Below are 20,905 nucleotides of genomic sequence, written 5' to 3' on the forward strand. Positions count from 1 at the left end.
AAACCGGGATAGATGGGAGGCTTAATCTGGGGGAGGCTTATCTGGTTTTTGCATTATCAGGGGATGATTAGTCAGACAAACATTAGTCCCAGCTGGTGGGTACAACCGGGACTAAAGATTCTTTTTTGTCATCTAACAAAACTGTCGGTGGGATAAGGATGTGTGGGTAACCTTTAGTCCCGGCTGGTGGGTACAACTAGGACTAAAGATCCCTTTTTGTCATCTAACAAAACTGTCGGTGGGATAAGGATGTATGGGTAACCTTTAGTCCCGGCTGGTGGGTGCAACCGGGACTAAAGATGTCGGCAGGATAAGAACGCATGGGTGGACGCACTGCTCAATGAGATAAAGCATGTAGCGCACGACGCCCTGTCGAAGGAACAAGACAAACAAGAAGCGGTGCCGTGCCTATAAAAGGAGCATCAATACGCCTTGCCAAGTACATCAACAAGCCAAGCAGAGTTTTATTCCCATGGATGAAGGAAAGGGTTGGGTAATCTCCCGTGGCGCAGCTTCTCGAAGATGTCGTTGGTGCACACGCCCTACGGCATCTTCGGAAGCTGCGCCTCGGAATTTTTTTCCTGCAAGCTCGTGAACAACTACATCTCCTCTAACAGTGTTGGGGAAAGGGTTGGGAAATCTCCCCTGGCGCAGCTTCTCGAAGATGTCGTTGGTGCACACGCCCTACGGCATCTTCGGAAGCTGCGCCTCGGAATTTTTTTCCTGCAAGCCCGTGAACGACTACATCTCCTTTATATATATTGTACAAAAAGCCAACCATATCCACTTTTAATATCTTACATACAGTTACATGATTACACAAAAATAAATGGGAAATTGATTGCCATGTTGAGATACTCATTTGTGCCATGAACATTCTTCAATTAACTTGATGATGGAGCATCTTCATCATTTAACCTTCTTCGGCCGTAACCATGGAGCATCTTCATCATTTAACTTGATGCTTGGGTCAATGTTCACTCTGAACGGTGGAATTTCATCAAACTTATTATAATCTTCTAACATGTCTGTCTTGTCCTCCACTCCCACGATGTTTCTTTTTCCAGAAAGAACTATGTGGCGCTTTGGCTCATCGTTTGATGTATTCGTTTTGTTATGTTTCCTTTTTCTTGGTTTGGTAGACATATCCTTCACATAGAAAACCTGGGCCACATCCTTGGCTAGGACGAATGGTTCGTCTCTATACCCAAGATTGTTGAGATCCACTGTTGTCATTCCATACAACCTGTCTACCTGAACCCCGCCTCCTGTTTTGTTGACCCATTTGCACCTAAACAAAGGGACCTTAAAAGAAGGTCCATAGTCAAGTTCCCATGTATCCTCTATATAACCATAATATGTGTCATTTGGGCCTTTGTTGTTTATTGCATCAAAGCGGACACCACTGTTTAGGTTGGTGCTCTTTTTATCTTGGGCAATCGTGTAAAATGTATTCCCATTTATCTCGTACCCTTGGAATGTCAATACAGTCGAAGATGGTGTCTGGGCCAACAAGTACAGCTGATCTTCAATATTGATGTTATTCAGGAGATGTTTTTGAAACCAACGGCCAAAAGTCGACATGTGTTCACGTCTAATCCAATCGTTCGACTGCCCCGGGTTCTGGGAGCGTACAAAGTTCTTGTGGTCACCGATATACGGAGCCACCAAGGTAGAACTTTGTAGAACTGTGTAGTGTGCTTGAGTCAAAGAAATCCCGTCCCTACATATCATTGATTTCCTTCCTAGCGTGCCTTTTCCACTTAGTCTCCCCTCATGTGGCGATTCAGGAACACCAATCGGCTTAAGGTCAGGAATAAAGTCAACACAGGACTCAATGACCTCCTCTGTTCCATAGCCCTTGGAGATGCTTCCTTCTGGCCTAGCACGGTTATGAACATATTTCTTTAAGACTTCAGAACCTCTCGAAGGGGAACATATTGTGTAGAAACACAGGACCGAGAATGGAAATCTCATTGACCAGGTGAAAGAGGAGATGTGTCATAATATTGAAGAAGGATGGTGGGAACACCAGCTGAAAACTAACGAGACAATGGACCACATCATTCTGCAACCTCGGTAGAATTTCTGGATTTATTACCTTCTGAGAAATTGCATTGAGGAATGCACATAGATTCACAATGGGCAGTCGAACATTTTCCGGTAGAAGCCCCCTCAATGCAATCGGAAGCAACTGTGTCATTATCACGTGGCAGTCATGAGACTTTAGGTTCTGGAATGTTTTCTTCTCCATATTTATTATTCCCTTTATATTGGAGGAGAAGCCAGACGGGACCTTGATACTGCTCAGACATTCAAAAAATATTTCCTTCTCTGCTTTTGTAAGAGCGTAGCTGGAGTAATGACGTCCTTTATCTCTCTCATGCAGTTTTTTGGGGTCTTTCCTACGTTGTTGGTCCTCCCGTGCTTCTGGTGTATCTTTTGTCTTCCCGTACACGCCCAGAAAGCCTAGCAGGTTCACGCAAAGATTCTTCGTCACGTGCATCACATCGATTAAAGAGCGGACCTCTAAGACTTGCCAATAGGGTAGACCCCAAAATATAGATTTCTTATTCCACATGGGCGCGTGTCCGGCAGCATCATTCGGAACAGACCGTCCGCCAGGACCCTTTCCAAATATTACATCTAGATCCTTGACCATACCAAATATATCAACACCATCACGATGGGGAGGCTTCTTCTGGTGATCAGCCTCACCGTTGTAATGCTTGCCTTTCTTTCTTACGGGATGGGTATGCCTAAGAAATCGACGATGCCCCAGGTACATGACCTTCTTACATTTATCCAAATAATCACCTTCGAGCTCATGTAAACAGTGCGTGCATCCATTGTATCCCTTGTTTGACTGTCCTGAAATGTTACCAAGAGCATGCCAGTCATTTGATGGTTACGAAAAGCAGCGCTCGTAGGTCAAATTCCTCCTGCTTGTGCTCGTCCCACACAGGTACACCTGCTATGGACCACAGCTGTAGAAGTTCTTCGACTAATGGCTTCAGGTACACATCAATGTCGTTCCCGGGTTGCTTCGGGCCTTGTATGAGCACTGGCATCATAATGAACTTCCGCTTCATGCACAACCAAGGAGGAAGGTTATATATACAAAGAGTCACATGCCAGGTGCTATGGCTGCAGCTCTGCTCCAAAAAGATTCATGCCATCTGTACTTAGACCAAACCTTAAGTTCCTTGCATCCTGTGCAAAGTACGGGAACTCTCTATCAATTTTTCTCCACTGGGACCCATCAGCAGGGTGCCTCAACATCTCGTCTTTCTTACGGTCTTCTTCGTGCCATCGCAACAACCTAGTGTGTTCTTTATTTCTGAACAAGCGTTTCAGCCGTGGTATTATAGGAGCATACCACATAACCTTGGCAGGAACCCTCTTCCTGGGGCGCTCGCCCTCAACATCACCTGGCTCATCTCGTCTGATCTTATACCGCAATGCAGTGCACACCGTGCATGCATCCAAATTTCCGTACTCATTGCGGTAGAGGATGCAGTCATTAATGCATGCATGTATCTTTTGCACATCTAATCCTAGAGGGCAGACAACCTTCTTCGCTTCGTACGTACTGGCGGGCAATTCATTACCCCTTGGAAGCTTCCTCTTAATTATTGTCAGCAACTTTCCAAATCCTGAGTCAGTGACACCGTTCTCTGTCTTCGATTGCAACAATTTCAGTGTGCTGCCTAGCTTTTTATGGCCATCTTCACAAGTTGGGTATAACAATTTGTTGTGATCTTCTATCATCTGGTCGAAGGCCAACCTTTCCTTTTCAGTTTCACATTCTCTCCTTGCATCAGCAATGGCCCGACCAAGATCATCATCAGCAGGCTCATCTGGTGCCTCTTGATCTTCTGCTTCATTGTCTTCATTGCCTTCTGCAGTATCACCGTATTCAGGGAACATGGGATAACTATCATCATCCTCTTCATGTTCTTCATTCTCTTCCATCATAACCCCTCTTTCTCCGTGCTTGGTCCAACAATAGTAACTGGGCATGAAACCGTTCCGCACAAGGTGGTCGTGAATGGTACTCGAGTGAGCGTAATTTACGATATTCTTGCAGTCAACACATGGACAATACATGAAGCCACCATGTTTGTTTGCCTCAGCCACGGCCATAAAATTACTCAGGCCCGAAGTGAACTCGTCAAAGCGTCGGTCAATGTATACCCATTGCCGATTCATCTGCATGATATAATTAAGCTTATCAAAAACCATTACAGAACATCACGATGTATATCTTTACTATTAAATTGCAATAGGTGACCACCTGGTGTCACAAACATTTTTTGAACTGTTTTGCCCTCCCAGCAAATCGCATAATACATGAAACTGCCATGGTACCGGTTCGGTTCATCTGTTTTTCTTCCTCCTCCGTGAATTAAACCTCCTATTTTCCCATTGCGCCACAAGTCAGCGCCGCCCGATTCATACTCGTCACCTCACGATTGACGATCCAACCAGTTAATCGAGCCCTCCGATGACTGAATCGACTTTTCGATGGCTTGCACGGGTTCAAGGCCATCGCGGGGCGCAGCTGCCACTAGCCCTCTCTCATCTCACCCGACTCTCCCTCGTGAAGATCGTCCAACCCCACCACCGCCTCCACCTGGGTCGCCGCCGCCCTAAGATCGCATGTCTTCCACGGATCTGGCGCGGTACCTCTTCTCCAGTGCTCATGCGCCCGCTCACCAGCAGGCCCCACCCCGGCAGCCCGGCTGCTGCCCCTGATCGCCGCCTCGCCCCATCCCTGCTCGGTGCGCTCCGCCCCAGCACTTCCATGGTCGCTGGCGAGCTCCGTAATGATCGATTCCTCGCCGGCACGTCCCTGGTCACCGGCGAGTTCCGCCCCATCTGTCCCTGCCCTTCTGTTTGTTTAAGAGATAGAGGCTGCTGCTTGCATCAATGTACGATATGCTAACTGGTCCATAAGAGAGAAAGTGCCCCGATTAGGAAAGGATTTCATGCGACAACCTTTCGTCTGGGCAATGGTACGCAACACTTGTCAGGGTGTAAGTGGGATTAAACGCGGGGCCCCGCTTAAGCGCCGCATCAGCCCGCGATAGTTAAGCAGGACGCCGCGGAAGGCCAGCCAAATTAATCGGACTCATGCGGGCTCCTGCATGTGCAGTTGTTTCAGCAGAGGAAGGGACAATGACTCGGCCCATCCCGTATGTGCCACACTCTGATTCGCCGCCATTGACCTCTTGGCGAGCCACCCTCCCCATGCCATCCGTGCCAGGAGGTGGTTCTCCGCCATCTAACCTGCTTGGCGCCATTGCCGACCTAGCCCGCGAGGCCGCGACTGCCCGTCGCCGACCTTGGGGATGTTGATTGGAGGGAAGGGATCGAGGGAGGAGGCGAGGAACTGCAGCTATGGCGCATGGCGGCCATGGCGACGCTCAAGTGGCGGGGCCGGAGGAGGAATTGCAGCTATGGCGGCCATGGCGACGCTCCAGTGGCGGAGACGAAGGAGGAATCCGCGGAATCCCAGTCGATGGTGTTACACTTGCAGCGTTATTTAGCTGCAGTTAGGCAATTCAGTTTCTGAATATCAGAAGAACATGGATGCTGTACGCAGACTAATACTTATGCCAAGGTCACGTTTCGTCGCTCAAATTGGCTATGTTAGTCAGGCACATTTAGTGTTTCACACGTGTGAGAAACTGAGAATTAGTTTTGTTGCGCGTTTCTATATGCTCATCCTAAATTTTGTTATAAACCCATGCAACTGATATTCCTCATGGATTTACCAAGTTATCTACTTCTTCATTGATGCGTGTGTTAGCTTCTGCAAAAGATGGTTTCAGTAAGCCTAGCTCCATCCGGGCACAAGAGCATCAGTGGCACCAACATTGGTTTTGAGAAGTTACCTGATCACTGAATCATTTGAAAGTAAGAGACGATAAGGTCAGTTAAGATTTACTTGAATGGGTCTAATACACTCTGTGCTAAGTCACGTAGCAGCTCCTTTCAAACAGCCTCGGCCAGCTTCAAATCAATTTGATTTGGTTTTTTCATGAATCAGTAAAATATTTATTTTTTGTGGCAAATATGTACGGAATTAACATTACATTCATGGCAGTATTGGAGTTTGTCGCACAGATATCAAGCCATCCCGGTGCACTGCAACCTACGCTCTGAGTATGGTACACACACGAGCAATCTGCTAATTGTTATCGGATCAATTTGTTGTCGCTTTTTTCAAAAAAAAATTGCGTGAGCAAATTATTTGTTCCTTAATCGCTCGACACTGAATACTCCCTTTATTTCATATTAATTGTCACAGACTTGGGTGTATCTAAACATATAAATACATCCAAATCTTCAACAACTAATATAGAATGTAGGGAGTACATATTTATTCTATTGAACTAACTGTGATCTTGGACATCTCTCAGAAAAAATTTAAAATGTACTTCCTCTTTTTTAATAATATAAGATGTTATTAAACCAATCAAGGATCAAGGAGATAAAGACTATTATGTATCCACGGGAGTACACATTAAGCAATAAAATGCCAACTGACTATGTGTCGGTGCAGTGGTGCAATGAAAACAGGGAGCAAAACAAGGACGATTGATTGATTTGTCCCATAGCAACGCACGGGCACTTTTGCTAGTATATATATATACATGCATTTTATCAATCACAGATGAAAGGATAAAGTTGTTAACCTTGATGAAGAAGAAAAAAGCAAGTTAAGTGTGGCTTGATTTGTGTGAACTCAAGTAGCAAATCCTCTTAAGCATTTCATCGAACACCTCTTGTGTATGTGAAGAGAGCAAAGCAATACACCCCTCTTGTGATAAGAAAGTGAAAAAATGGCTAAGTGTGGCTCACACTTGGGCAGTGGCAAGATTATATAGGCAGATGGGGACTTTTGTGCCGGTTTGTAATACAAACCGCATCCAAAGGGTGGGCCTATGGTCCCGGTTTGTATTACGAACCGGGACTAAAGGGTTTCGAGGCCTGACACGGCCTGCCGCCGCCCCTTTAGTCCCGGTTTGTACTACAAACCGGGACCATAGGCCGCTAACGGACAGGCGACAGCGGGTGGAGTCGCCCAGCGCGAAATGAACCGGGACCAGTGCCCCCCATTGGTCCCGGTTTGGTTCAGAACGGGAACATTTGCTCCCAGGGATTTGAGACCAAAGGCCTCTTCTCCACTAGTGGCTGCTAAGCGCACCAGCTAGCTTTGTGTTCGTTTCTTTTCCAAATAATGCTATCTGGAGAAAACATGTTCAGAGCGAGCAACTGAAATCGTTTGCATCAACCAAGCGGTGCTACGATTGATATGGTTCATCATGGCTCCACTGCTCACCTACGTTAAGGAACAATCTGTCACTTCATGTCAGTTCAACTGCGTCCGCCTGTTCCGATAACCTCTGTGGCTTCAAACGTATCTACTGCTGCACTCATATGCTATGAATTTCGTATATGCGGTAAGTGCCCATGTTTTCTCTTATTTTGGATACATGAGTTCTTGTAGGAAGGTCTCATACCCGAGTTCCAATTTCAGAGCACTAATTATAAGTTTAATTCAGCGATTATTCAGTTGTAGAGCTGTCACAAAAAGCTTATTTAGTTATGAGGATGTGTAGATTTAGTTTCAGCTATACATATTCTATTTTCAGTTCAATATATCACTCCAAACTAAAGAACGAAGCTTGCTCCTCCCCATGTGTGCATCGTTCTCCAATCATGGATGTACATGGACATAGTAAGTTGGTTAATTTCCTTACAACTGGATATCAGTTTGGGCAGATGTTCGAGCATTGTGGACGCTAAATATAGGTCATATTTGACCTACCTGAATGGGAGACCATTAAGGTCTTTAACTTTCAATCTGGTAAAGAAAAACTCTCAGAATCCCCTAACCATCTCAACATATGTTCCGCGTTATTTTTTTTATTATGGTCTTGAATTCATTTTTTACAAATATGACTATTTTTCATTGCAACGCACGGGCATTTTTCCTAGTTAATACCTAAAACCATAAATCATCTTATATTCATCTCATATTCATGCTAAGGTTTCTCCATCTCCCCAAGAACTAATGGGACTACTCACACATGGAGCAATCAAGAACATCATCATAATCTTACGGAGGGGATTAAAGGAATGGAATGAATTCAAATACAAATCAACAATAGCAATCAAGATTACAACTATGGTTGGAGGTGGATGATGATGGTGATGCAGCGGTTGATGATGATGAAGGTGATGATACCTTATCCTCCGAGGATCCACGTAGCAGACCGGATGATGTCTTCTCCAAAGTTCCTTCTCTAGATCTGATCTGGGGCGTTTTTTCTCTGTTGTGCGGAGCTGTGTGTCTCGGATCTCTGCGCCGTCTGCACCTGGTGAAAGTATTTGACGAGACGGTGTTTTTGGCAGATCGTACGGGCGGACGGTACGGGCGGACCTTGCACGTACCTATGCCCGTTAAAGTTACTGGAAGTTGTCCTCGCATTCTCCTTTCGCCCAGGTGCATAATTAAGTGCTAAAATAATTTGTATCACGTCAAAATGCCAGAAAAATGACAGTTTTCATTGATATTTCATCATTTCCTTATTATTTCAACATCTTGTGTAGACAAGCATAAAAGGGCACGGTAGCGCGGTGAAATATAAAATACCTCCCCGAGTCCGCAGTTGGGGCCGCCCACCTCCCGCGACGATCATTTCTGGACAATCGTTGACGTTTAGAGCTCGTCCACCACGATTTTTCCGGGCCGACCGGCCAACGCCACCTGTAACGCGAAAACGCGGTACCGTCACAGAAAAAGACATTCGCTGACGGATTTATCAAACGTCAGCCATGTACCATCATTGATGCCCCAGCTGTTTGTAGTGCGAGTACTACTTAGATGGTGATTCTACGCTTCCGCCTCCTCATTGATCTCCTCCGTTCCGTATTCTACCAGGTAAACCACCCCTTCGACGCCTCCCGACAGATCTGGCTCCTCGTAGTAGACGTCCTCCATGGCCTTAGCTCCTTCGTGGGTCTTCTCCGTGTTCTTCCGGCAGTCTAAGCAGGGGATTCAAAGAAAGGTGAGTACGAGCGTACTCAACAGGTTCATTATAGGGAAAGAGGTGTTTGATGCACTAGCTACAACCATGGACCATAAAGTCATAAGCAATGCATGTTTTTGTAAACATTTCTTCAAAGGTTGCTTTTATTCTAAAAACTATGTCTGTCAGCCTTCACCGGGTGTCTAGAATTTCATGTAGTTCCTTTCCGGCTGCGTTCGAAGTTCCAAACCCGGAACAGGGAGTGAAAAGCCACAATTTGATACACTCTACAGAGGTGTGTTACTTTACCCATAAGATATCTTATCCTTGTTGCCAATTGGGCTCGAGATTCCGCCAGCACTTCATTGGTGTGAGGCTAGGTGTAAGATCCTAGCCAATCACTCAATCACTGTACTTTCCCGCGTATACCCACCGGTTTATTATAGCCATGATGAGTTTAGGTACCGACTACACCTTGGTCACTTACCCCTCGGCACATGACCCTCAGACACACCCTACAACCCCTAAATACACCAAACCGTGGGAACAATACGGGGCTCCCCCTGCCAGTCTCTGCTGGCCTCCGGTAAGGTGTACCCGTTGATATGTGAGAGGGAAAAGAATAGCTGACTATGCTATCCCATTTCAGATCGTATGGTAAACACAAGTATTACGGCGCAAGAATCATTGGACGGCATTTTTTGTTAAGTCCTAGGTGAGTAACCCAGTGCAATGGAACCTCCACCAAACTCATACCATAGTTCCACTGCCCACCACATAGCCATATTCATAATTGTAAAAGTAATACTTTGCTTTTAAATGCAGGAGTGATAAGTATAGTACTTTGCAAATAATTTGATAACAAATAATCAAGGTGACATTAGTAAGTGATGAACTTGCCTGACGACTGCAAGATATTGCAGTTGGATGGTGTGGACTGACCCAGGTCCTCGGTTTCTAGAAATTAGCATCATTGTCTGATAAGGGCAATAGTTAAAGATCCAAATGATGCATCCTTTCGAGTTTTAGTTGTGATTACTCCCCATTTGTATATTAGGTTTTTTACTTTTGAACTTCAAAGTTATGGAATTAGAAAAGGTTAAGTTTAAATTTTATTTATCCTCCATAAGAGTTATAAAATACTATTTGAAGTTTTAAAGAAATTATTTTCAAAGAAAATATTTATGTTTCTTTTGCTTAATTGTCAAGAAAATAAGAAATGGTTAGTAAATTATTTTGGGTCAAAGAATTGAATGTTTCTTATAAAAGGTTCCCTTATGTTTTTCTTTAATAGTTATTCTTTTGAATTTTGTTTAAAAGTTTCTTGAAAGTATTTTCTGAACATAGAATAATTTTTAGAGTATTATTCATATTTTTCTTTAATTTTTAGAGTTTTTATAAGGCTTTAAAAAGGTTTTCTGAATTTCCTAAAAAATCTCTTGGTCAAATGACCAAAAGGGCCCCGGGCCCACTGGTCAGGTCAACCCGCCGGTTAGACCGAACCAGCACGCCCCAGCTCGGCCCATCGGTCGTCAGTCGCCTCTCTCTCTCTCTCTCTCTCCCCTAACCCTAATCCCCTTCCGCTCTCGCGATCCCCAAATCGCTCCGCCATCGCCGGCTTGCTCCGTCCACCTCTGGTGGTCCTAGACCTCGCCGTTGGTCGCGTTCGAAGCGCCGCTCTACGCTGCCTATTCATGTCAGCGTCGATTTGACTGACGCGCCCTCCTCCACTCGTGTGCGACCCTCTCTGCAACTAGGGTTTCGGTGGTCGCGGCAATTTTCGTCGAGCTGGCGTCCCTGGACGCGCTGGTGATGCTCGATGACTTGATGCTAGTGGTGGCGCTTGGCATGATACCGGCTTGGTCGCGAGTTTGGCGCCGCCATGACCGGCATGTGCCACCGTGCCGCCATGGATGTCGCCGCGGTGCTCCTACGGGTATTTGGCTTCTCCCTTCTCTCGCTCTCTCCTATTCTTCTTCTATTGGCTCTATTCACCGGCTCGAACCAACTCTCGCCCTTCTAATGGTCACTGGCTTTTCTATGCTGCTCCTCGGAATCCTAGGCATATTGCTGATGCTCATGATTCTATGATATGGTTATCTACTTGCTATTACTATTGGTTCTAGCTTGTTCATGCCTCTCACTACTGCAAAAATGCTTATAGCCTCCAGATGATCAGTGACAGGCAAAATTATGCCTGTCACTAGTAAGTGTAGCAGTGACAGGCACGTATAGGCATGTCACTGGTACAAAACACCAGTGACAGGCGTAGAAAAAAGATGTCACTGGATTTTTTTCTAAAGGCGGGCCGAGGCTTGAAAATATGCTAGTGAGTGGCTCAAACAAAAGCCTGTCACTAGGAATCAAGCGGAAAGGCTAGTATTTAGACCCCACCCACTCATTCTCATTTCTGGGACGTTCCGGCCCATGAGCCTCCCGCGATCGGACGTGGCCGGGCCTCTTCCTTGCATCCCGTGATCGGACGTGGCCGGAACAATGTCCTGCTCAGAGACTTAGCCCAAAAATCCCATTAACCCCATTACCCTGAGTCCTCCCGATCCCCAACCGCAGCCGCCCTTCCCGGTCGCAACTCCGCGCCAGTCGCCGGTAGCCGGCCATCCTGCGCCTCGTCCGAAAATAAGCGCCGCCAGCCAACTCCAACGGCGCCGCGCCGCCAGCCACCGACGCGAGGAACCCCTCCCCCTACGCGACCGATGCCCTAAGCCACGCGTGGCCCTGCATCCCCAACGCCGCCGACCTAGGACGCCGCCCTGCATCTCCAACACCGCGCGATTCCCCTGCATCTCCAACGCTGCGCCATTTTCTCTGCTCCGCCCTGCATCCCCAACGCCGCGCTGCCCGTTCAGTCGACGCGAGGACGCCGCCGTCTGAGGACGCCTCTGCACTACTGCTCATCCGAGCCGGACTACCTCTGAAGGTATCTGACGCCATTGCAACACTTTTCTCTGTTCTGTAGCTGGTTGTTGAACTTCTTGTTCTTGTCAGTTTGGTAAATTGTGTTGAAATAGCATCTGCTAAAGCTAAGGTAACAGGTAAGGGAGTGCAGCAATGGAACGGTAGAAGCTGATGTAATATGATTCAAAATGCATCTAAAAGAAATGTACACAGTGAGAGTGTTCAACAGCACAGAGTGCCATGATTCAGAATCTAGTGCAGTTTTGTTTCCCATGCAATCCATATTCCTTCGAGGGATCTCGCCTACACCTGATAAGATAAAACTAAAAGTGATAATATTTGTAGCTCTCTTAGTGAAGTCTGAAGGAAACCCATGTATAAGCAGTGTACTTTATCTGTTGACCATGTAGAAGAGAACATAATATTACAATCTGAAAATTGTTCTGCTAGACATCTAAAAAGTTGACAGTGAAGTCGAAATCATCAAGTTACTGCAAGAGAAGTCATAAGTCATACGTTGCTCTCTCAAGAACAGTAAGTAAAATTTCATACACAAATGATTTCAATGGATCATCAGCTTAATAATACCCTGTTGCATTATACAATGATTCATATATGAGGTATACTTTAAATATGTCAACTTAGACACAATTTCCTATAAGTATAGCTCCACTTTCATGCAGTCATACAAATAATTAAAGAAATGCACTATTGGTTTAGATATATATATACATATCAGAGCATGACCAACTGGAACATTTAGTGTATCTTCCTGATCATTACCCTGCTTGGAAGAAAATTATAGGTAGAGTACATTCTGATATCATGCTTGGAGGTTGCCTCAGAATCTGGAGTTTTCTATGGCGGTGGTGACTCACCGGAGGTTCATGATTCACGCACAAAGGCGGCTGCAACCCAATTGATCAAGCATGCATGATCACCGGATGAGGTATGGAGCATTTTATTCATCATATATTTGGTCAGCTTGAAATGCATGTTTTTTCATCATGATTAATAATAGTGGAAATCAGTTAACACTAAAGCTAGTTGAAAACAAGAAGCAACATATTCTGTATTCTGGCATCAACAATTAGATAAACATTTTTTCTTAGTAACTGACTGATTGGTGCGATGTCATTCCTTGCGAAGAAAACACAGAGAAAGCATATGTATTACAACCATGCTGGAAACTTTTCAGTTGACCAAACAAGAAGACTGTAACTCCTTTACCTTGAGGTGCTGAGGAAGTCCTCTACTGTTGTACAGAAATCTTTGTCGCTGTCCTATCATAGTCCTCCACAAATTCAGAGAACACATGATTCTATTCCAGCACAACATCCAGTGAAGTCCCATTAATGCGACTATATCAAATTTGGCAAGACAGATGACATTCCTAGGCAGATGAATATATTAGGAAGGGATACTTCCTCGCTGCCTTGCACCCTAGCGCTAGCTGCCTCGCCCAGTGGTCGCTGAAGTCCACACTTTGTATAGAATTTCGAGTTCGTGTTTGCCTGTGGGATGTGTTGCTAGTTTAAACGAAATAAAAATTGAACGGAAATGTGTTGCCAGTTGGATACCTCAGTTGGGCTAGATGGAGCCGTGACACTTCAATTCAGCCATGGTCATTTTATGGGAAGAGAATAATTGCGCCAAGTGGTCTGTGCTGGTCTGGCTATGTTGCGGAACGCGCAGGATGAACGTGACCTGTAGTGCAGCCTATTAGTGAAATGAAGAAATAAATTATAGACCAAATGTTTTTCCAAAGTGACTAGGCTTGGTGTGTGTGTTGGAAGGCATGCAATGAGCCTGATGAGCTGTGTGTGTTTCCAGGTTGGGACTTGAACCAAAGGGATCAGCTCTGCTGGTTTTAAGATTATCCTCCGCCATTTGAATTGTTTTGACACGGACCGGTGGTATTAGCCACTTGTTTTCTCTCATGTTTCCTTGTTATATTTTTTAGGGATTGGAAGACTAAAAAAATGAGAAGGTTTAGAAGATCAAGGGCATTTGGAAGATCAATGCGGGGAATTGTAGTTTAGGATTTTAGACTAGGGCTTATTTTTGTAACTTTGTAATTTCTGTTTTTTTATTTACATATTCATTTCAGAATTCCTATTGTAATATTATTGAATATTGTAAAGACAATGTATTTGTGTGTGCTGATCAATAAAGCTCAAGGTTTTTCCTAATGAGTTATTTTTAATTATTTATTCATATTCTTTTATTATTTGAATTCCAATTATATTTCTATTTATGTAATGATTTAAATATTCATGAGCTTATTCAAATTCAATTTTCAAATTTGAATATCAATTCAAATTCATCCCCCTTTAAAAACCCTAATTTCAAAAGAGGTAATGTCGAATTTTATCACACTCTCGAAACCCTAAACCCTAGTGGCATCGAGGGAGAAACTTCGATCCCTCTTAGGTGCTATGCAATTAAGCGCGAATTTTTTTCAGTTTTGTGATGCAATGCACATCCCTTTTCTAGATCTATCCCGCAATTGTCTGAAACCTGGGGTGTTACAATCTCCGACCTCGCTGCCGCCAGCTCCGCCCTAGCCTCGGCGAGCTCCACCTTGAGTTCCGCCATGGCCACCGCCCCTTTGATGCTCACCCTGACGCTCTAGCATCATGGTGAATGCGCGCCCAACCGCCTCCCCATCCAGCTGCTCCAGCGTCATGGTGAGAGCTGCTCCTCATCGAACGCCTCCATCGCGTGGAGCGCGGCGAGGTCTGCATCATCGGGGTAGACGTGGCAGGCCATCTCAACAAGGTGAGCCTAGGTGTGGGTGTGCTCGGCCATGGATGAAGGCTAGGGTTTAGGTTGAGGTGTGCCCGTCTAGCCGGCTGGCGTCCACCATATATTGCCATGGCGGGGCGGGAAACGGCGTTCTTCCTGCACGCGTGAAACGCCGGCGAAACACGCCAATCTGTTGGCCGCGTGCGGGAACCGGTAATCGCCGGCTGCATGCCTCGATGGGATGTTAAACCACCATTACCGAGCGTCACGATGTCAGTGGGAAAAAATGCGTCTGCACCACTGGGAATACCCGACGCAAACGATCACCATCACCCCTATGGTGTCCGCGGGCTGAGGCAAACGGACGCAGATGGTCAATTTGAGCGTCCGTTTTACGTCGGCCTGCAGGAGATGCCCTAAACACATTTGGTACTTTTTGAAAACCAGGTTATCACTCTCTAAATCAGAATAAGATTTACATTGGTTTGTTTCTAAAAAACAACTGTCCAGTTTATCTTAGAATGGATATATCAAAAACAACCATTAGTTTTTCTAACATAGCTACCAGAATCGTTGTTAAGTGTTATGAAACAACTCTTGATTTGTTAAAAAAGCAGCAACCACATTCTTTCACGCAGCTACAAAGATTATTTTTTGCACAACTGCTAGATTTGTCGTAAGCAACTACCAAATTCTCTAATATAATTGTCAGTTTGGTTTTTTTAAAGTAGCTAGCACATTATATTGTGCATCTACCAGATTGTTTTGACACAGAATCCATATTTGTTGAAAGCAACTACTAGTTCCTCTGCTATAACTGTCATTTTGGTTTCTAGAAAGCTGCTACCACATTCTTTCACGTGGCAACCTGATTGTTTGGATACAGTCCCAGATTATCGAAAGCAATTACCAAGTTCTCTAATATAATTATCAGTTTGGTTTCTTGAATATAGCTACCACATTCTTTCATGCAGCTACTAGTTTGTTTTGATACAATTGCCCGATTTTTCCAACTATCATGCTCTCTCATACAACTTGTCATTTTGGTTTCTCGAAAGTAGCTACAACATTTATCATGCAACTAGCGAATTTTAAGTCCTTCGAACAATTGCCAGGTTCTCAGATTATTGCATTATATATGCTTGATGTGAAAAAGCATAGAAGATATCTAGTTATCCACTACTAGCTACCCCTTCTATTTATGTATATAATTTCGCCGTAGTCGAAAAGCTCGTGCCCATTTGTCCAATTTTGTAATCCACTCGCCCATAAATATTTGTCGCGAACTAAGAAATTTAGATATATTTTAACCTATATTTTGCCTAAATTTGTGACCAATATTTCGTGCCGAAAGGAGTAATTTTTAGCAACATTCTAAACATTTGTTACACATAATAATATAATAGTCTCTAATCTGGAGCTGACTATGACCCAACAAACAAGATGTAAGTGTTGCCTAAATGTGTCAAAATATCCCACTTCTTTCATCCTCAAATAAGTGTACTCTAAGTTCAAAATTTGTTCGAAAAAAAGTGTACATCCACACTACCAATACAGTTAATTAATGCAATTAGCTCCTCGTAATCACTTCCTAACTTCACCCACCAATCCTCATTTCTCTCCCCCACCTCAACCACCAATCATCGATCCTATTTTTTAATTAATAGAGTGGGGACTCATAAAAGATGAGAGGAAACTAAGTTTTCTCCTATTTCCTAGAAGTAGACTTATTCCATGTAAAACAAAAGGCAAAAGCTATACATGTTTGCAGTCGGAGTAGGTCTTAGCATCACTTTGTTGTACAACCTTTTGGCATGCTACTCAATCCAGGACATTACAACATGCAACACATGTCCGACGCAAGGGCAACACACGTGACTAAAATCGGAGGTGGCACATGGGCTAGCAAGCGACCAACACTTGAATTTGTAGGTGGGCCCAAGACGTGTTGCACGATGCTATATATGGCTCGCAGGAGCGTCTGTGCGATACAGACGTAAACATTGTGCGGCACCTATATATAGAATTTCTCTTGATTGATTATTTGTTTACATAGCCTACCCTATTAGAGCTAACGGGGGATTTATTTTGGCAAGTAAGGATTTTATTTGCTAGCCCAAACGAGGGAAGGGACAGGGTAATGCTCGCCTGAAAATTATCTAAAAGGACATCGGACCGTACAAGTTGGTTAGTCGTGTTAGTGAGGGTGATTGGACAGAAAAGATGCTTCCAATGATGACCACCAAATGTGTTGATGACCAACAACTGACTTCAATATAATAGTACGTAGTTATATTTCAAGCTTTTAATAGAAGGTAGAAAATCAAACCTTATTTATCGGTTTAACTCCGTCTTAACTACTCCATCCATACCGATATATTATGGTAATAATAGTGGTTTTGGAGTAATTTATTTATTAATTGCCACAATTAACTCAGACAAACACTTCCAGCCGATCCATCTTCCCACGTTTTTCTCTCTTCCCATAAATTGACCAATGCATACGACTACTCATAGTGCAAGTAACTGCAGGAGTAACTTCGTGTCCAAAATTTGATTATGTAGCAGTGAGTTAATGAGGAGACAGGAGGATGAAGTAACATAGCTAGTTACTGTAACATCACACTTTTCAAGGTACAATGAGTCTACAAACTAATAAATGATGCCATCTATGAATTATGATGCTAGTTTGATGTTACTAACCACTATGTCGAAAAATATATCACTGAACTTTTTAAAAAATATGAATCTAACAATATAGCTATTGTAGTACATATAATTCATATTTAGTTGATCAAATTAACTGTCAACGTTTATCTTGAGCGGTGTGTGCGCCTGTTAAACGGTAACGGAGGGAGTACCTAGGTCACAGCACAAAACGGTTCTACCCATCTACGCTAGTATGGAGGGAGTAGCAACGTGAGACTAGCCCAAATAATTTCAAACTAACCTTATTCATTCTTCCAACTGAATCGTCGACCTTGGTCCCAAATTTTCTCAAGAGTGTTGCCTATTTGGTGATTGTGCGAACGGCCAAGTTCAACACTAGTGGAAAACTGGAAAACTGGAAAAAGGAAAAGAAAGTTATCTCCTTCTACATGCATATGTTCCTTAGGTAATGCCTTCTTCAATATCCAGTACTTCAATTTGCTTGGTTCTCTCACAAAGGTAAACGACCGTTTGTGATACAAATGCAACAATACAAAAATAACAAATTTTACAAGTGCTGGCAATCCCCAGTTTGAGTGTAAGCTGAGTTGTAGCAGCAATAGATAATAGCGTGCGAAGTATATCAAGATGCTTTAAGATCATCCATGCCGACGCTAGCCTGCAAGTACATAGTTATACTAGTATAAAATTTTCGGCTGGAGAATATGGAATATGTCCGGCACCAAAAGCACGAGTAATTTGGAGTAAAACTTACCAGAAACTTGTGGTTTTCTGCCAGTAAAGGGGAGAACGCTGCACAGAACCTCTCAATATCTGCATTTATATCACCTGTGCCACAAATGATATCCATGAACTTCTTCCTGTCTGGAGCAAGCTTTATGGCAACCTGAAACCCTCAGGCATAAGGACATGTAATATACACACTAAGAGCAAGAACAATAGTAAAGTTGAATGATGGCTCTAGTATATTGAGATGTCATCTATGGTTAACCTTATAGCCAATATGTACAATAGTGATTTTAAAAAAAGAACTACTTTAGTGGTACATGGTCGACAATCTACTCTCACAAAGTGCCTAGAAACACGTGTTAGATCTAGCTCTTGCATTACAACCCACTTACATTCTCTCTTCTCTTCTCTCTCCTCTAACTCAGCTAGAATATAATATTTAATATCTTAGAACCAGATGACTAAGATCTGTTGTACATGCTCTAAGAGCATATTTAATAGTATAGCCAACAGCCGGCTATAAGACATTGTGATGTCATCTCTAGCCAATCTTATAGCTAACAGGTACAATAGCTAGGTAGAAAGATATATTATTTTAGTAATATATGACCCATTTTTCACTCTCACAAAGTGTCTAGTAGCACGAGCGGACTCTTGAATAAGAGCCCACTTACCTTCTCTCTCATACTCTCTCATCCAACTAGATATAAATATAATATTTAAATCTTTAAAGCCTGCTGACTAAGCCTTATTGTACTTGCTCTAAGGCGCTTACGAGTTTATTTCCACGGCTCTTACTACAACACACATCAGATCATAAAATCCAATGATTCAGATTCTAGGGATCGATCAAAAGGTATTGTCTAGCTAATAAAATCATTGTAACTAGAGCATCCCGAGAGTGTGGAACAAATGTATTTTTTTGGAACGTGACCAGAACATTTGATAGATGGAAATTCAATTACTGACATGAGATGACTATTTTGTCCTTCCTAATGATTATTTTAAACACTCTTTATTTTAATTTGTAACCCTGTATAGTTTTTCTTGAAAGTTTCACTTCTATAAGTAAGTCCTCTACAAATCAGTACTGGACCTACGTATAGACCAAACTTTCAAGAAGAACAATATAGGAGTACCCTATCAGTTTAGAGTTGTTCCCAACATGTGCATCAAAATATAGTAGTACCGCCTGCTAGACTGATAACATAATGTGTGGCTTTCGAAATAGCAATGCCTGAATAGTTCAGCTTATTTGCTTCGGTCAACAAGTCCAATCAAAGCTTCACATTGAGTAACTCACGGGAAACTGAGCACTTCCAAGCTAAAAGCATTGTACATACGTAGTACATCACGGCAGAAGATAATTAATTAGCATCTGTGATCTGACAATGACCTTGGGAGCTGTGCAACCATATAAGGTCATACACGCTTTATATGGCTTGCTCTAACATATCAAATATATAATGTTCTACATGCTGAAACACATAAAGAAATGTTCATATTGTCTCATCATTGAGAGTTTGTGTAAACCAGATAGTTAACTATAAATGCAACTTTCATTGAAAGTTTAAGCAAAGAATAATACCGAGAAGCTCGAACTCCCCAGCCAACCATGCCATTTCCTGAGAGTATTTCTATAAGCATCGCTGCAGACTTGTGGCATCTGCCAATCGGTGTGCTGTACCAAGTTATGGAACAGCGCAACCAAGAAGTCCATGGCTCTGAAAAGTGAAGGCAGAGAATATTAACACTACAAATTGTACTCCTGTAAATACTCCAGCAGGTGATTTGTGTGCGCAAAATACAAAGTTACAAGTTTGCATGAATTAGTTTAGTCACCTTGTCAACCATAAAAGCCCATTGGTACAACTACTAGAGCTTTTGGCTGTCTTAGAGGCCACTTCCACTTGCACCATGTTGTGCAGCTGCTCGTACTTTGTAGGATCAGATGCATATTTGGCCTCCAGCCTCTGCAATAAGTTAACAGGTAGGCGGCGAAACCTTTAATCATAGGTAGCATGTTGCGTTAACTCCAATTTCTTGTAAATCATTATAGTGAGAAGAGCATAAAGAATCTTTCAAAGGGGGGAAAGGATTCCTCTTACTGAAATATTGCCACCAATGTCGCTCTTCACGATGGACATGGCAGATCCAAATTTATCTGTGTATAGCCATCCGTTGAAACGAAAATGTCATTACCTGAATAATTTCTCGCAGTCGCAAGGATGCAAAAATTCCTTACCTAGCACAGGGAGAATGTGCTTGCAGACTTCAAGAAACGGCTTGGTTAGAATGACGCCGCTGTCTGACTTGACGTGCTTCATCCCTTGGAGGGAGGGTGCGAACACGGTCCCCTCCATCTGCAATCCAAGCAAGAACAGGCGCTTAGCTGCGGCCATCGAGTCACCATAGCTGGCTGACCAGGCGCCAATACCAACCAAGGCACCCCTTACCGACAAAACTGGTCGCTTTCGGATGGAGCTTGCGGAGGCGGACGCAGGAAGAACTTCCTATCGCTTTTGGTGGAAGGAGGACTTGCAAGCGGGCGGCGGCTGGCAATCAGTATTCAGAATTCATGTACGTACTAGATGCAAATTTATAAGTGGGGACACGATTGCACGACCAGGGGAACCCCGGCTGACAGCGAAATAGTTCGCAAAAAAAAGATAAACTATAAATTTTTCGAGATGAATTTCGACCAAATGGTTTAAGCAACATTATCTCAATCATACAGTACACATGTGATATTGTTAGATTCATATTTACAACACTTTCTAATGATATTAATTTTATAC

The 20,905-nt window shown here is 43.5% G+C and overlaps 1 protein-coding gene and 1 pseudogene across 1 annotated transcript; both read right to left on the reverse strand.

Moving 5' to 3' along the window:
* Positions 1-933: 933 nt before the first annotated feature.
* LOC124697442 lies at positions 934-4,881 on the reverse strand (annotated as a pseudogene).
* Positions 4,882-18,000: 13,119 nt separating this feature from the next.
* On the reverse strand, positions 18,001-20,470 carry LOC124700547 (glycolipid transfer protein 1-like). The gene is made up of 6 exons (XM_047232653.1): positions 20,353-20,470; positions 20,216-20,271; positions 19,950-20,080; positions 19,696-19,831; positions 18,133-18,264; positions 18,001-18,036 (listed from the first exon to the last, which is right to left on the reverse strand). The coding sequence occupies exons 1-6, from the start codon at positions 20,468-20,470 to the stop codon at positions 18,001-18,003; spliced, it is 609 nt and encodes a 202-aa protein (XP_047088609.1).
* Positions 20,471-20,905: the final 435 nt, after the last annotated feature.

Source organism: Lolium rigidum, chromosome 3 (assembly GCF_022539505.1).
Source record: "Lolium rigidum isolate FL_2022 chromosome 3, APGP_CSIRO_Lrig_0.1, whole genome shotgun sequence".
NCBI classification, from domain to species: Eukaryota; Viridiplantae; Streptophyta; class Magnoliopsida; order Poales; family Poaceae; genus Lolium; species Lolium rigidum.

Bases quoted from the DNA above. Each gene is read 5' to 3' on its own strand.
- LOC124700547 (XM_047232653.1), bottom strand. From the start codon at position 20,470: ATGGAGGGGACCGTGTTCGCACCCTCCCTCCAAGGGATGAAGCACGTC. The intron at 20,081-20,215 runs GTAAGAGGAATC...AACTTATTGCAG, and splicing joins ACATTGGTGGCAATATTTCA to AGGCTGGAGGCCAAATATGC. The intron at 19,832-19,949 runs GTGACTAAACTA...TTCACTTTTCAG, and splicing joins GGGCTTTTATGGTTGACAAG to AGCCATGGACTTCTTGGTTG.